Raw genomic sequence first — 14,598 nt, forward strand, 5'->3', positions numbered from 1 at the left:
GCGCTAACAAAACCAGAAGTCTCTGTCGAGACTGTAGCTCTGCTGGTTTGTACTTATCAAAAACCATTGCACTATTTTATGTATCTTTGTGTAGTCTACTTGTGTGCCAACTTATTTTGAAATCAAACTAGAACTGCAGAAGGAGTAGCGTTTTTAAGGAATTTCACAGAAAATTCTATTTTTAGTAACCATGGCAACACCGTTCACTGAAATTAAAAACCGATGCACTATTCTATGTTTCTTAGTGTAGTCTACTTGTGTGCCAAGTTATATTGAAATCAGACCAAAACTGTAGAAGGAGTAGCGTTTTAAAGGAATTTCACAGAAAATTCTATTTATAGTAACCATGGCAACACCGTTCATTGAAATTAAAAACCGATGCACTATTCTATGTTTCTTAGTGTAGTCTACTTGTGTGCCAAGTTATATTGAAATCAGACCAAAACTGTAGAAGGAGTAGCATTTTTAAGGAATTTCACAGAAAATTCTATTTTTAGTAACCATGGCAACACCGTTCATTGAAATTAAAAACCGATGCACTATTCTATGTTTCTTAGTGTAGTCTACTTGTGTGCCAAGTAATATTGAAATCAGACTAAAATTGTAGGAGGAGTAGCGTTTTGAAAAATTGTTTACAGACAGACGTTGAAATTAAAAACCGATGCACTATTCTATGTTTCTTAGTGTAGTCTACTTGTGTGCCAAGTTATATTGAAATCAGACCAAAACTGTAGAAGGAGTAGCATTTTTAAGGAATTTCACAGAAAATTCTATTTTTAGTAACCATGGCAACACCGTTCATTGAAATTAAAAACCGATGCACTATTCTATGTTTCTTAGTGTAGTCTACTTGTGTGCCAAGTTATATTGATATCAGACCAAAACTGTAGAAGGAGTAGCGTTTTTAAGGAATTTCACAGGAAATTCTATTTCTAGTAACCATGGCAACACCGTTCATTGAAATTAAAAACCGATGCACTATTCTATGTATCTTAGTGTAGTCTACTTGTGTGCCAAGTTATATTGAAATCAGACTAAAATTGTAGGAGGAGTAGCGTTTTGAAAAATTGTTTACAGACAGACGGACAGACAGACAGACAGACAGACGGACAGACAGACAGACGGACGGACGCCGGACGCATTACTATCGCATAAGCTCTTCTGGTCTCTGACCAGTAGAGCTAAAAACAGGACTGATGGACTGACACACTGACTGACTGACGGATGGGTCAAAAACATTATACCTAACGCAACTTGTTGCGAGGGGTATAATAACAGGCCCAAAGGCCTAAAATCACTAATAGACAAAAACAAACAATAGGAGGTTTCATGACAAATAACAGACCCAAAGGTCTAAAATCACATTTGATAATTGTTAGCCTCTGATCATATACTAAATACTGAAATAAAAATCTAAAATGTAAAAGTTTATACAAGAAATAATTTCAGGTCAATTTGATGTGACCACGAGACCAAGGCCTTTGCCAAGCCATAATGATCTGAACAATTTTTAATCTACCACATATCCACATCCTACAGGATAAGTTTGATGATTAATCTGTCATGTGGTTCTTGAGAAGAAGATATTGTGGCAACCACACCTTTTTTTTTTTATAGTTATCTCAACTTGTTTAAAAGCAACATGGCTATTGTAAGTAAAAATGAAAGCCCTCTTGCCTAGGATTCTCTGTGACAAATTTGAAAAATATTGGCCTAGAGTAACTGTAAATGCAGAACTGAAGAGATTTCCTTTCAGTTTCCATCTTATTTCCTTCTGAGTGATAAGAGTAAGTTTACCTGAAGTATATGGTAACACATTCAAAAGCCTCGGGCTCCACCGTTTTGCCATGCTTGAGATCCTCAGCCACTTTCTTGGGTAACATTTGACTAATTAGTTCCTCTGTCCGGGCCTTCTCTGCCACTAATTCTCTTGTCCTCTCTGCCACAATGGCTTCTAAATTACTGGAGTACTTCTCCAGCTGCAAGAATAAAAGAGCTCCATATCATTAAAGATTGTCTATCACAACTTACCGTGTTGACCAGACTGTCTATCACAACTTATCATGTTGACCAGATTGTCTATCACAACTTACGATGTTGACCAGATTGTCTATCACAACTTACCATGTTGACCAGATTGTCTATCACAACTTACCATGTTGACCAGATTGTCTATCACAACTTACCATGTTGACAAGATTGTCTATCACAACTTACCATGTTGACAAGATTGTCTATCACAACTTACCATGTTGACAAGATTGTCTATCACAACTTACCATGTTGACCAGATTGTCTATCACAACTTACCATGTTGACAAGATTGTCTATCACAACTTACCATGTTGACCAGATTGTCTATCACAACTTACCATGTTGACAAGATTGTCTATCAACTCCCCCTTGACAGGGTAAATTTCATTCAGTCTATCTAGAGTTTGTCTAAATGTTGGTCTAATATCAGGTCTATTGTTCCAGCATTGTGCAAACAACTACAAAAAAGGAAAAAAAGAAAAAATTTACTTGTGAAAATCTAGTATCATTTTAAGGTTAAAAAAATGCCTGTACATTTTTATATTAAAGAATATATCTTATAACAAGAGGCCCAAGGGCCTTGAATCGCTCTTCTGATAAATTGTACAATCTATCACTTCTATTAGAAGCCTCCAACTCTATTAGTATCATAAGACCCAAAATGCATCAACTTACAAAGTTTGATAATATTTAGCCAGTTAAGACTGAAGATATTATAATATAATTATCAAATACCATAAGTAGGTCAAAGTGACCTACCTTTTGATTGGAATTTTCTGAGGACTCAAGATACATTAATTGACAAAGACAGATGATTCTAATTAAATAAGTACCTGAGATATTCAAAAGTAGGTCACCATGACCTACTTTTTGGTCAACATTCTCTGAAAACCCAAGATGCATCATCTAACAAAGTTTGACAATTCTAAGCCAATTAGTTCCAGAGATAATTAAATATAGCCATCAAATGTCAAAAGTAGGTCACGGTGACCTACTTTTTGGACGACGTTATCCAAACACCGAAGATGCCTAAACTGAGAAAATTTGCTGATTCTAAGCCAATAAGTACCTGAGATATTCAAAAGTAGGTCACCGTGACCTACTTCTTGTTGGACATTCAATGAAACCATAAGATGCCTCAACTGACAAAGTTTGATGATTCCGAGCCAATGAGTACCAGATATAATCAAATATAGCCAAAAAATGTCAAAAGTAGGTCACAGTGACCTACTTTTTGGTCGACGTTCTCCGAAAACCCAAGGTGCCTAAACTGACAAAGTTTGATGATTCTAAGCTAATACGTACCTGAGATATTCAAAAGTAGGTCACTGTGACCTACTTTTTGGTCAACATTCTCCGAAAACCCAAGATGCATCATCTGACAAAGTTTGATGATTTTAGGTCAATAAGTACCAGAGATACTAAATTATAGCCACAAAATGTCAAAAGTAGGTCACCCAAGATGCATCAACTCACAAAGTTTGATGATTCTAAGCCAATAAGTACCGGAGATACTTAAATAAAGCCATAAAATGTCAAAAGTAGGTCACCATGACCTACTTTTTGGTTGTCACTCTCCAAAAACTAAATATGCATCCACTCACAAAGTTTGATGATTCTAAGCCAATAAATGCCTAAGATACTGAAATATAGCAATAAAAAGTCGAAAGTAGGTCATCGTGACCTACATTTTGGTTGACATTTTTCAAAGACCCAAGATGCATCTACTGACCAAGTTTGATGATCGTAGGTCTGAAGGTAATCAAAATATGCATTTAAAACAATTTGAAAACAAATGTCGGCAAAATTTAAAAAGTAGGTCACAGTGACCTACTTTGTTATAAATATGTTTTAAGGTCCCTAGATGCATCAAAGTACAAGATTTGATGATTCTAAACCTCCCAGTGTCTGAAATAATGGGATTTAATGTTTTTAAAAGGATAAATCATAAAGTTCAAAAAGTAGGTCACAGTGACCTACTTTTAAGTTGACATTGTTCAAGGACCCAAGATGCATCAACTGACAAAGTTTGATGATCATAGGCCTTAAAGTGTCCAAAATATGCCTTCAAATCAATTTGAAAACAAATCCCCGCAAAATTTGAAAAGTAGGTCACCGTGACCTACTTTTGAGTTAACATGATGTGAAGTCCTAAGATGCATCAACTTACAAGATTTGATGATTCTAGGCCTTACAGTAAGAAAAATATACCCGTTTTTATTAATTGTAAATTTAGGTCAACTTTGAAGTGACCTTGAGACCACGCCCTTTGCCCCAGGGTCATGCCTTGAACAATTTTTAATCTTAAACATATCCTGATCCTTGTATGTAAGTTTGGTGAAAATCTGCCTGGTGGTTCTGGAGAAGAAGATTTTTTAGCAACCAGTACTTTTGGTTTTGTTTTCCTGATTATCTCCCCTTGTTTTAGGGTCCCAACCCTTATTTTAGTATAAATGGTAGCCCTTGGGCCAAGGATACCCTGTGACAAATTTGGTACTGATTGGCCAAGGGGTTCTTGAGTTATGGCCCATATTCTAAAAAGTTAACGCACACCGCATAAATGGCCATAGCATTAGCTCTTTGAGCCTTTGGCTCAGACGAGCTAAAAATCTTGCTGACCCTTCTCATGCCTGATCTGGCGGCATATTCCTCTGGGAGATAACAGTCTTCTACGTCAGGTCGGAAATGTTTGGTCGTATCTCCTCCATTCTTGTACCAGGTCTACAATAGTAACAATATCAACTGCTTTAGCCCCTACTAAACAGTCCCTATATAAGTTGTTACTTTCAAAACGTCCAACAGTTTGACTGTTTTCCACAACTGTTGGTCCAGGAACTGTTAAACAGACTTCTAAACAAGAGGCCCATGGGCCACATCACTCACCTGAGCACTAAGGGTAGGAAAAAGTAGAAGATGGCTTTTTATTGTAAAGTTTAAATCCAAAAGAAGTCCCATGACCAATCACGGATTTGCTATTTTTTAGAAAATGATTTCTAAAGAATTTTCCTATATATTTCTATGTAAAACTTTGGTCGGCCATTTTGGCCCCTCCCTACCCCCGGGGGGTCATGATTTGAACAAACTTGAATCTACACTACCTGAGCATGCTTCCATATAAATATGATGAATTATGGCTTTGTCATTCTTGAGATTTTTAAAGAATTTTCCTATATATTTCTATGTAAACCTTGGTCGGCTATTTTGGCCCCGCCCTACTCCCCTGGGGGGGGGGGGGGTCATGATTTGAACAAACTTGAATCTACACTACCTGAGCATGCTTCCATATAAATATGATGAATTATGGCTTTGTCATTCTTGAGAAGAAGATTTTTAAAGATTTTACCCATATATTTCTATGTAAAACTTGATCGGCCATTTTGGCCCCGCCTTACCCCGGGGGGTCATGATTTGAACAAACTTGAAACTACATTACCTGAGCATGCTTCCATAGATATATGATGAATTATGCCTTTGTCATTCTTGAGAAGAAGATTTTTAAAGAATTTTCCTGTATATTTCTATGTAAAACTTTGGTAGGCAATTATGGCACCGACCTACCCCCGGGGGGTCATGATATGAACAAACTTGAATCTACACTACCTGAGCATGCTTCCATATAAATATGATCAACTATGGCTTTGTCATTCTTGAGAAGAAGATTTTTAAAGAATTTTCCTATATATTTCTATGTAAAACTTTGGTCGGCCATTTTGGCCCCGCCCTACCCCCGGGGGTCATGATTTGAACAAACTTGAATCTACACTACCTGAACATGCTTCCATAAATATATGATTAATTATGCCTTTGTCATTCTTGAGAAGAAGATTTTTAAAGAATTTTCCTATATATTTCTATGTAAAACTTTGGTCGGCCATTTTGGCCCCGCCCTACCCCCGGGGGGGCATGATATGAACAAACTTGAATCTACACTACCTGAGCATGCTTCCATATAAATATGATGAATTATGGCTTTGTCATTTTTGAGAAGAAGATTTTTAAAGAATTTTCCTATATATTTCTATGTAAAACTAAGGTCAGCCATTTTGGCCCTGCCCTACCCCCGGGGGTAATGATTTGAACAAATTTGAATCTACACTACCTGAGGATGTTTCCCCATAAGTTTCATCTTTCCTGGCACAGTGGTTCTTGAGAAGAAGATTTTTATAAAATATGCCACCAAATTTTCATGAATTCCCAATTATCTCCCCTTGAATGCAGGCGTGGCCCTTCATTTGAACGAACTTGAATCCCCTTCACCCAAGGATGCTTTGTGGCAAGTTTGGTTGAAATTGGCCCAGGGGTTCTTGAGAAGAAGTTGAAAATGTGAAAAGTTTACAGACAGACGGACAGACAGACGGACGCCAGACAAAATGTGATCAGAAAAGCTCACTTGAGCTTTCAGCTCAGGTGAGCTAAAAAGACTGTTGCCCGTTTGACGTCAAATGGTGCTAAACTGAGTTATTTTTTCATTCGGGAAAGGAAATTACAATTTAACAAAACAGTTGTTGACAGGAGTCTCAGGAAACAGTCGATCTGTTGGATTGGAGTGCAAACTGTCTGCTGCCTGCAGCCTACAGCTTTGGGCAACACTTGCAATCCGGTCCAATAGATTGACTTTGTAAAATTCAGTTAAAAATCTTATATCTTAAAAATCTTTGTGGGCGATGCTTGTGGACAATTTTATCTGAAGAAAAATTTCATTGATTGATTGTTGTTTAACATCCCTCTAGAGAATTTTTCACTTATATGCAGATGCCGCCACCACTCGCAGGTGGAGAGCTACAAATCTGGCCTATACTCGGCACTCAGGGCCATTGAGCAGTGAGGGGTCTTTTTCGTGCCAGCACCTACTGCGACACGGGACGTTGGTTTATACGGTCTCATCCGAAGGACCGTCTCCACGTCCCACAGTGGGATTCGAACCTGCGATGTAAGGATCAAGAAAATTCCATTGAAAATTGGTGTCTTCTGCAACTTTTTAAGAAAATACAGGAAAATGCACATTTTTACGACATCGCAATTAACATTTAGGCCATAATAAAAATATTCCTAGATTCTCATCCCCGCCCGCCCCGATTTTATACCCCCGCCTCGATCTTTTTTATTTCTGTTTTTCCTCGTCTAAATTCTCATCTCCCATTCTACTTTCGTTTTAAATCCTGCGAAAGTCGACATGATTTTGAAAGCTGAAAAGATGATAATTGCTGTAATACATGCGTATATATTTTAAACAAGGGTCATTGGTTGAAAAAGATTTGTGATGATGTGAAGTAAGAGATAATTGAACCTTTACTATGACTTTTATTCGGGTATTGTAGATAAAATTACACCGACTGACCAGCAGGTCAATAAAAATATGCAAAATTGAAAAAATAAAAAATATAAAATAAAAGCCGCCCGCCCGCCTCGATTTTTAAAAAAATTCGGATGAGAATCTAGCAATTTATTTATTATGGCCTTAGTTATGGATGTGAGAAAAATGATTTGTATGATTTTTCTGCATGGAATTTCAATGATTCAGAAAGCACGACTTTTCATTTTTTACATCTGTTTCATATTTAAGCAAATCACAGGGCAATATTTGTATTGAAACTGTACCTTGTTCTTATAAGGAATGGAGCTTATTTTACCCTATATTATACAATATAACATAACTTGGAGCAGTTTACGCTTTTTTATAAACCACTTCATAGTTTATAAAGCATAAACTGCCTCATTTTATGTTATATCATATAACATAGGTTAAACTAAGCTTCATTCCTTAAATAACACAACAATGTCTACTGCTTTAACAGTTACATTTATATATTTTAAAGCAAGTAAAACCATTAAGTGTGTGATAAGACTTTGACTTATGGGCAAGGATCAGCTATTTGTAAATAATAACGGCCGTCACTTTTGAAATTGAAATAAACAAGAATATAATTTTTTTATGATTCATAAAGTTGTATTTATAATTTTGTAATATGAAAGAGAAACAATAAACAATTAAATCTTTTTATTTTAAGAAATAAAATAATTATTACCGAATTTGTATAAAATTGTCCAACTTTTGCGCATGCTTATAAGAGATTTTCCAACCTATGTGTCAAAAATGCAATTTTTAAAAATACCTTTAATTAACACATTTTTATATACAACTATTTTAAAAGATGGATGTTTACCTTACAATTCTAGATAAAAATAATTACTATTTGCTTATCATTATCCCGAGAAAAATAGCTTTGAAATTGAATAACGGACGTTGCGAGTGTCGGTCAACATGATGGGTTAAGGTAGGTCTGTACTTTCAGAATTTTCTGTCAAACTGATTATTTTTTAATTTGAATACCTTGAATAAGTCTTAAACTAACTAAAACACCCATAAATGACATATCTTTGCAGGTTAATTTTCATACAACATGTCTCAGAGCACATACCTCTAAAAACTCAACAGCCAAAATTGAATATAAAGAAGTGTGATACCATATTTTATTTAGTTCTGCACCAAATCACATCAAATTCATGTTAAAACTTATGAAGATCAAAAATATTCATTTGCCAAGAGAATATTTGAAATCTTTACTGCAAAACATTAACAAATTGACGTTGAATCTGCCCATGTCTTTCAGAAAAAAATCTCAAAATATCTTTATTTTTTATAATTCTCAAAATCTAAATTGTTTAGAAGCCATTTTTTCTTTAAAAATATTAAGAATTATATCTAAAGTAAATAAAAACAAATACTTTATTATGGTTGACCAGAGATATTTAACAAAACAGTCTTTTGAAGACGTATACCCCCATTTTTGGAATATCAATATTTTCCAATTATTCTTAGCAAAATTTTTAAAAAGTAAAAAAAATAAATGGATGATATAGGATCACAATCAATAAAAATAGATTTCAGGTTAGTTTGATAAAAAGAAAATTAAAAAGATTTAGGTCCATTAAAGCAATTAAGAATTTTCTGTCTGTATATGTACCAAATGACATATAGATCTTATGGACAGAGTGCAAAGTGTTAATTTCCTAAATAATGTATATTAAATGCTTTGTATGCACAATAACACTATAATAAATAAAGATGTACTTGCTAAATAATTTTTAATCACCCAAAAAGATTTTATTTCAATAGACAAGTGATAATCAAAATTTTATATTGATGTGTAAAATTAAAATCGGATCCGTAAAAGTATGGGCCTTCCTTAACTTTAAACATTGAAATTAATGTAACTGTATTAAAAATACACGAATATTTTATATTTAGCTTTAACTTTAAAGCATACTCAACGGATTCTTTTCAATAACGTTTGTGTAAAAGGATTGAAATAATAAATTTTCGCACATTTATCAAAGGTGCACAGGTGTCGGTCAAATTCGTAACGTCCGTAATTTGGGTCGTAAAATGGCTTTTACAATGCGGAATATAGAATCAGTTCGGTTTTTTCTATTAGTTTTACCACACATTTGCAGTAAACGTCATGAAAAGCGACCGTGATACGTAAAATGGAGGCAAAGTGGTTGAGTTTGTAGTGTCGGTCAATACCTTCTTACTAGATAACAGACGTCACGCTTATTACTGAATTAGATTCATATAAAATTTAGTGATAAAATGGACAAGCCATGTTCTCCAATGTGTTAAAATCTATAATAGTTATTGTTTGACACAAACGTTTAAGTATTTTTCTAGAACTATTACGATCATAGAGGTCATTTGGTGTTCGGCAGTTAAATTTTGACTGACATAACATTGTCAAACCATAACTGCTGAAGCACAGTGATTCGATTATGTTACGTAGAAATTTTATGGACATATTTTTTTCAGTAAGATAGAAAGAAAATATAATATTTACCATTACTTATCTGTTAAAGTCGCATTTTTTTCCTGTTTTCATACATTATTAACTTAACAATATTTGGCTATTACATGTTGACAAGAAATTGAAAACGGATATGACATGTTGACACCTTTTCTGGTCAAATAATAACTTCTTTACGCAGTATGATAATATTATCATGAAATTTGGAGTATTTGTTTATATTTTAAGGTAATTAGCAGAGGTATAACTCATTTATTTTCTTTTCAGATGCTATACTACCAGCTCCTTAGGATTTTCTTGGCTGATTGCCTGTTATTATTTGACCATTGTCAAAATTTAAATCTGTGCTGATACAAGATTTTTTTCTTATTATTTTGTTAAAGATAAAATTTTATTAGTAAACTTCAGTTGTATATTAATGAAGAACAAATAATAAAATTACTAAATAAAAATTAAAAAGCTGTAGAGAGTTAAAATATCCCTTCCACGAAAAACTGTGAGGGATGTTATAATGTAACATCCGTCACAGCGCTTAAAATTCATGGAAATACTTTCAGTAGTTTTAATTAGTATTAGAAGAATGTTTAAATGGAGTTGTATTTGACAAATTAACTTCATTGCATGTATTAAAAGTCGTGTGTATTCTTAACAAAACTTAAGAAATGCGTTAAAAAGCGTCGTCAATGTAACCTCCGTAACTACCTTACTTTAGTTTGTCAATTTGTCAAATATAACATCCGTTTATTATACAGGATAAAAAATTCTTCAAGAAAGAACTAATGTATCCTGTTCTACTTTTTAATGAAAAACTAGTGTTATTTCCTCATTTAATGAAAAAAAAACTAACGGTAAACATGATTCAGACCTGCCAACCAAAATTGATGCTGTGGGGGGTCATGACCCAACATTCAGAATTGAAATGTTGGGTCATAGCGCGCGGCGACATTTTTGTTGAGGTTTGAGTAACAAAATGCTCCCTAATTTTTAGGCATCAATGCAAACAGTCAAACACATGCATGTATATGTTATATTTTATTGCAGACTTAATTTTTACTTAGGACAGGTTACTTAAAATTGCTTGTATAAGAACACTTTCAGATTGATAGTAAGATTCAGATACTTTTAGTTCAATAGAATTTTTGCAAAGTTTTAAAAATTTAAAAAGTTTCTGGGAAACATTTGTTAGATTCTACAATGATTAATTTTCAACATATTACACAATCAGAAAATTGTAATTAGACATTACATTGAAAGATTAATATTGAAAAATTGCTGCTGCAGTGGGTGGTGGTAAGAAATATGTGCCATCTAATTTCCTATTATTAATTTTAAAACACACACAAAAAAATTAAATGAATCAAATACTACAAAATAAATTATGAAGGATGCCTAACACCCTAAACAAAAACCTTAAAATCGTTAGAGTCATGATGTGACTGACAAGTGGGTATTCCCTTGTCATAGCCATTTAACAAAGAAACACAACGTACAATACTACATTTTGGGAGGGGGGGGAGAAATTCAATATACTTCACTTTAGACTCTTTTGCTTTATCTTAATTAATATCATTTTCTTTTAACCACTACACTTAACAATAATTTCAATATACGAGACCTGATAAAATCAGCTGTTATCAGTTATGCTTTGTAGTTTCGTTTTTTTACTTTCGTTTTTAAAAAACGATCCCAATGTTTATCATATCATTGTATTTAATTAATTAATTTCTGTTTTTAATAAAATGATATTTAATTAACCTCTAAATCTGTGTGGTTCACCATGCATATACCCCTTCAAATGGTTACGTATAATCCCCTAAATGCTCCAGGCATATTACCTGTACAGCTGTGTCAGTCTGCGATCAAGCGTGAAGTGATTTCCTGTGGCTAATTAACAGTTTTTTTAACACCTCGGCAAACAAAGATACTAATCTGTGTGCATTGAATAAACAAGATGTTCATATCCTGATTTATAAAACACAAATCGGAAATTTTAGGATGAGTTTTCAGATCTTTCTTGTTGAGACAAACATGCTTAATTAATATTGGGTCAAAAAATTGGGATGATCGATTTTGCGGGTGAAAACAATGACACGCCGCGGGTCATTATGAGTGGGGGGTGAGAGGTCAATTTTGCGGGTGTGACCCACCGAATGCGGGTCACTTGGCAGGTCTGCATGATTTCTGTGCAGAAAAACGAATGATGAAAATGCTATAGTAGGAAAAATTGATGTCACCTCCGTCACAATTAATTGTGCCTTATTAGTTTTACAGATAGGTCATAGAAATTTGTCTACTTCGTCCCAAGTAAAAGTGTGGTCAGGTCCATGCATATGATGGTCTTTTTTTGGTTCTCTGCAACGCGAAATAACTTAAAAATTCACATTATATGTGTCAACATAACGCCCATCACTTTTTGATCACCCATATTTGGATGCGATTTTCTTAAAAAATAAAAATGCAACTATCTTTTCTTATTAAATTAATGAAAGAAGGTTTAGATATAAATGTATTTAGTTAGAAAAAATGTAAAAATATTGACACAATTTTTTTCACTGTGACGGCCGTTATTATTTACAAATAGCTGATCCTTGCCCTTATACCTTTTTAGCTGTGGCAGGACCCTGACTGATAGGACTTTGACTTTTACCTTTTTAGCTGTGGCAGCACCTTGAGTGATAGGACTTTGACTTATACCTTTTTAGCTGTGGCAGGACCCTGACTGATAAGACTTTGACTTATGCCTTTTTTAGTTGGGCAGCACCATGACTGATAAGACTTTGACTTATACCTTTTTAGCTGTGGCAGCACCCTGACTGATAAGACTTTGACTTTTACCTTTTTAGCTGTGGCAGACCCTGACTGATAAGACTTTGACTTATACCTTTTTAGCTGTGGCAGCACCCTGACTGATAAGACTTTGACTTATACCTTTTTAGCTGTGGCAGTACCCTGACTGATAAGACTTTGACTTTTACCTTTTTAGCTGTGGCAGTACCCTGACTGATAAGACTTTGACTTTTACCTTTTTAGCTGTGGCAGCACCCTGACTGATAAGACTTTGACTTATACCTTTTTAGCTGTGGCAGCACCTTGACTGATAAGACTTTGACTTATACCTTTTTAGCTGTGGCAGCACCCTGACTGATATAAGACTTTGACTTATACCTTTTTAGCTGTGGCAGTACCCTGACTGATAAGACTTTGACTTTTACCTTTTTAGCTGTGGCAGGACCCTGACTGATAAGACTTTGACTTTTACCTTTTTAGCTGTGGCAGCACCCTGACTGATAAGACTTTGACTTATACCTTTTTAGCTGTGGCAGCACCTTGACTGATAAGACTTTGACTTATACCTTTTTAGCTGTGGCAGCCTCCTGAGATTCCTTATCTAGAACCAGCTGGAGGATCTGATCAGGGTCTAGGTAGCCCAGTTCCTTTGTGTACGGTTCTTCTCGTGTGCACATTTCTGCCATGATTATGGCAAAACTGTAAAATCCAAAATAGACATTTGTATCTGCTGGTAAACAACTTAGAATATACAATAGCCAAAAAAAATCAAGCATATATCCCTTCATTGAACAGTGATGTAGGAGAAGCTTGCTTGTTTTTCACTAGACAAGTAAATGACTTAAACATTGATGTTCGAATCTGTACAAACATGTTTATACTCCAATTATTTCTAGTGTTCTTTAAACAAACTTTACAGTTCCTGTTTTTTTTTTTTAACTTTTCCTTAAGCTGTATAAGCAGTATAGTATTATAAAGGTTTTACTAACGAGTACACATCTCCTGCCTTGGTTCCACATCTCACTTGATCCAGCGTCTTACAGCCAGCCAATAACTCTGGTGCCGTCCAGAACAAGTTACTGCAAAATATCACACAATCCTCAATACCTAACTACAGAGACTTATTTTGAGTTCATAGTAGTAATCAAAACCAAGATAAAGATGAAAATAAATATTAATTATTAGTTGATGAAGAGTTTTTTAGTATCTAAGTGTTGAATTGAAGACCACAGCAAGAAACTCCTTTTTGCATGTAAAAATTTAGGAATTATATGTTATATCAGTGATTTTTATTACATGTATAATGAGCTAATGCTTTAAGACCAAACTTCTACCATATATTTTAATGGTCTTGTTTCAATACCTGAGTTTTGGTTCATGCACTTCACCAAAGTACTTCCTGGGACCATCATATCTTAAAGTTGGTAGACCAAAACCTGGTTTAAACAAAAGAACAATAAATATTTCCATTTCTAATTTTTTTTCTCTGTGATAACTCTTTGAAAGTTAGCGGAGTTGATTTTTTGATAAATCTACCAGAATGTAAATTAGGCAGGTCGATAGTTCAGGAGCTAGGGAGGTCTAATATGCATGCAAATCTCGTGCGCATCTGTCTCTGTGTCTGACGCTACGGAGGCCAAATATGCATGTATATCTCGTGCGGCTGCCTTTGTGTTTGACGAACCCCGTTATGCAAATTATCCCATGTTTCCCACTATCGTTGATGCCCTGGCATACTATATTAACTAGATGATTGATTGATTGATTGTATACTGTTTAACGTCCCTCTCCAGAATATTTCACTGATATGGAGACGTCACCATTGCCGGTGAAGGGCTGCAAATTTAAGCCTATGCTCGGCACTTACGGCCTTTGAGCAGGGAGGCATCTTTATCGTGCCACACCTGCTGTGACACGGGGCCTCGGTTTATACGGTCTCATCCGAAGGACCGCCCCATTTAGTCGCCTTTTACGA

General features: G+C 34.8%; 1 protein-coding gene across 1 annotated transcript in view; it reads right to left on the reverse strand.

Moving 5' to 3' along the window:
* Window positions 1-1,797: 1,797 nt before the first annotated feature.
* LOC134245578 (uncharacterized) overlaps window positions 1,798-14,598 on the reverse strand; it is a gene marked incomplete at its 3' end in the record, with an annotated part of 52,164 nt that continues 39,363 nt past the window's right edge. The window contains exons 17-22 of the mRNA XM_062727855.1: window positions 13,987-14,059; window positions 13,613-13,702; window positions 13,190-13,322; window positions 4,654-4,755; window positions 2,373-2,492; window positions 1,798-1,979 (exon numbers count right to left, since the gene is read on the reverse strand). Of these exons, the coding sequence (XP_062583839.1) occupies window positions 1,798-1,979; window positions 2,373-2,492; window positions 4,654-4,755; window positions 13,190-13,322; window positions 13,613-13,702; window positions 13,987-14,059 (700 nt within the window). The remainder of the gene's footprint in view (window positions 1,980-2,372; window positions 2,493-4,653; window positions 4,756-13,189; window positions 13,323-13,612; window positions 13,703-13,986; window positions 14,060-14,598) is intronic.

The sequence above is a fragment of the Saccostrea cucullata genome, unplaced genomic scaffold (assembly GCF_032062105.1).
Source record: "Saccostrea cucullata isolate Sc308-1 unplaced genomic scaffold, CSIRO_AGI_Scuc_v1 ctg2173, whole genome shotgun sequence".
NCBI classification, from domain to species: domain Eukaryota; kingdom Metazoa; phylum Mollusca; class Bivalvia; order Ostreida; family Ostreidae; genus Saccostrea; species Saccostrea cuccullata.